Source organism: Acyrthosiphon pisum, chromosome X, assembly GCF_005508785.2.
Source record: "Acyrthosiphon pisum isolate AL4f chromosome X, pea_aphid_22Mar2018_4r6ur, whole genome shotgun sequence".
Taxonomy (NCBI): Eukaryota; Metazoa; Arthropoda; class Insecta; order Hemiptera; family Aphididae; genus Acyrthosiphon; species Acyrthosiphon pisum.
This window is the reverse complement of record NC_042493.1, coordinates 26,651,730-26,654,331: the sequence shown is the minus strand read 5'-3', so window position 1 is coordinate 26,654,331 and position 2,602 is coordinate 26,651,730. Positions and strand designations below refer to the sequence as shown.

Here is a 2,602-nt window from a genome sequence, read left to right as displayed (position 1 = left end):
TATTAGACATTACTACAGCAGTAGGTTAAATTCATTTTTACCAAAAAAATTACATTTCAAAATGTGTGTATATAAACTTCAGACGCTCCTAAAAAATATTGTAGATTTACGCTCAATTTTATTTTTTTAATTTCCACTATCAACAACTTATGAGGACTGTTGTAGTACATTTTAAAGTTTTTTTACCTAGCAAAAATTGTTTTATCGACAATAATTTAAAAAAACCTTATAAAACTCGAAATTTTCTTATGCCTAATAGCTTTAAAAAAATCACAATATTTCAAAAATGTTAGGGTGGATAGCAATTGCTAATATAAACATTCTGTAAAAATGTCATGCATTTACAGTTGCCTATTTTTAAAAATACAACAAATAAACTGATTTTGCATAAAAATCTCAGTTTATCCTTAATTGTTCGTTTGTTTTTCTAGACGCGTTAGAAAATTATTGGGAATTTTTTCTATTTTTAAAAGATAAACTAAATAAGACTTTAGAGGAGATGACATAGTTCTATATAGTAGGTATTTATTTTACATTAGTTTATTTATTATTCAATTATGACAAAACTAAATAATTAATGAACCAGACTTAAGATTTAAATGGCATTCATTATAACAATAAGGATTAGTTGTGAAATCAGTTCACGTCTTAGGTATCCATATAAGCCACACAACATACCATAAATGCGTATACCATAATACGTATACAAGGACAATAATAATCATCACAATACGATTTCGGTGTACAGCTCGTCGCAACGCTGTATCAGTTTGGCGATGGGCACGACGTTGTATGGAAAAACGTGGTTCTCGTGAAGCCGCAGCATCTTCAGTCGGAGTCTGATCAGCAGCACCATAGCGTCGTCCAAACCAGAACCGCAGCTTTTGAAGAAACACCGGGCGTCCCGGCAGGCGGTCTTCAAAATGCGAAGGGCGTAAGGCAGGAAGTTACTCTCTTCGGAAATGAGATAGTCTAACAGTACGTCCGGTTCGTACGACACACACTCCAGCAGCTCGGCAAAGCTGGCGAACGGGTCAAGCAGGGACCAGGCGGAGGGCACAGCATCCGCGACGTCCAGCGCACACGTTAGACACTGGATGGTGGCGTCGTCCCGGTCACACATCAAGCGGACTGTCCATCGGCAGAACCCAACATCAGTCGCGTACAGCGTACTGGCTTTGACGTACGAGTCCAAGCAGTCAACAACATCTCTAATCATCGTTATCGCAGCGGCGTCTCTATCATTGTCGGAATCGAGAAACTGATTGTTGCCACCGACGAACGCATGCAACGACCGTATCGCCAGCAGCACTGTCTCCTGCAACAAGATCTTCGTCCGGTCGTTTTCCAGACCATAACTGCTCGCCATCTTGCACATGAAGTACAACATCCGCCTACGGGTGAAACCGGTTAGAACACGCTCGGCCATGGTCACTCTTCCGGCCATCCACCAGTCGTCAATCGGCTGATCCAGGCACCTCTGCAGACTGGCACCAAACAGTCGTACCGTGTTCAGCCACACCAGCGGTTCTGTGTCAGTCCGATACAATAGCCACTCCAGGCTAGGCAGTTCAGAATAGAACTGTTCACGATTCCGGCACGTCGAGCCAGCGAACCGGAACAAGCGAAACACAGCGGTCCATAGCCCGATGATATCAGCCAGTCCATTGTTCTGGTAATCGGTAGCCACAGTTGTTCCATTTTCACGCACCGTAGCGTGAACGACATCCAACCACCGACCATTCAACCTGTCCAACAATAGCGTCTTGGTATCATGGCCTTTCGTAACAGCGGTAAAACGGCCTGCTTTATCACCATCGTGGAAACAAAATGTTTCCACAGTTGAGATCCGAGGGTAGTTGCAAGTGACGTCTAGCACGCGCGTTAAGACATTGACAGCTGCAGAACTCGACCGTCCCACCGTCGTCGTGATTGTTAGCAACAGCCCGTCGATCATATGTGATAGCGAATCACCGTGGACATCGGCGCAGCCGAGTGCTGCTTCGGTGGCCACGCATGTGGCCACGTACCTAACGTGGTCATCCACAGATGCCAACATGGCCAGTAATTGGTCAAACCACAACGTGCTGGAAAGGGTTGCCGAACACGCGCGCTCTACTGTCGGACAATAGTCGGTGACCGGGTGCTGCAGCCTGCGGTGGCGGCGCATGGATAACAGTAGACGCATCGTGCTCAGGTGATCGATCGTATCGGACGGCAACGAGTTTACTTCCGTAGGAAACGTGACCAGCCACTCGTACTCGGCACCGGTCAACGGGCACGCACATCCGTTTAACAGGTGCCATTCGATCGTTTTTGATAATCTAGAAAAAAACAAATGAATGCGTTTCGAATGACTATTTAATATTATTATATAAAATGAAAACAAACCTTCATTCTATTAACTATATAAGAGTATTTGTTTTAACTTTAAGAGGATGTCAGCGCACTATTCGTTTTCTCTCTCTGGCCCACGCGCAACATAGACAAAACGCATTTACGCAAAATCATTTTTTCTATGCGTTTAAGTAATCTTAGAGTAAAGTCACCTATTACAAAAAAGATAGGGAATAATATTTTTGAGGGAATGACATATTGATTT

The 2,602-nt window shown here is 43.7% G+C and overlaps 1 protein-coding gene across 4 annotated transcripts in view; it reads right to left on the bottom strand.

The window, feature by feature from the left end:
- Positions 1-517: 517 nt before the first annotated feature.
- The window catches only part of LOC100571273, a 12,013-nt gene continuing 9,928 nt past the window's right edge, over positions 518-2,602 (bottom strand). For 2 of the 4 annotated variants that reach the window (XM_016803867.2, XM_003244056.4), the window contains exon 6: positions 523-2,324. In XM_016803867.2, coding sequence (XP_016659356.1) covers positions 725-2,324 — 1,600 coding nt within the window. In that variant the 3' untranslated portion in view covers positions 523-724. Of the gene's footprint in view, positions 2,325-2,602 lie in introns of all 4 variants that reach the window. The other 2 variants (XM_029485122.1, XM_008184241.3) reach the window with 2 other exon arrangements.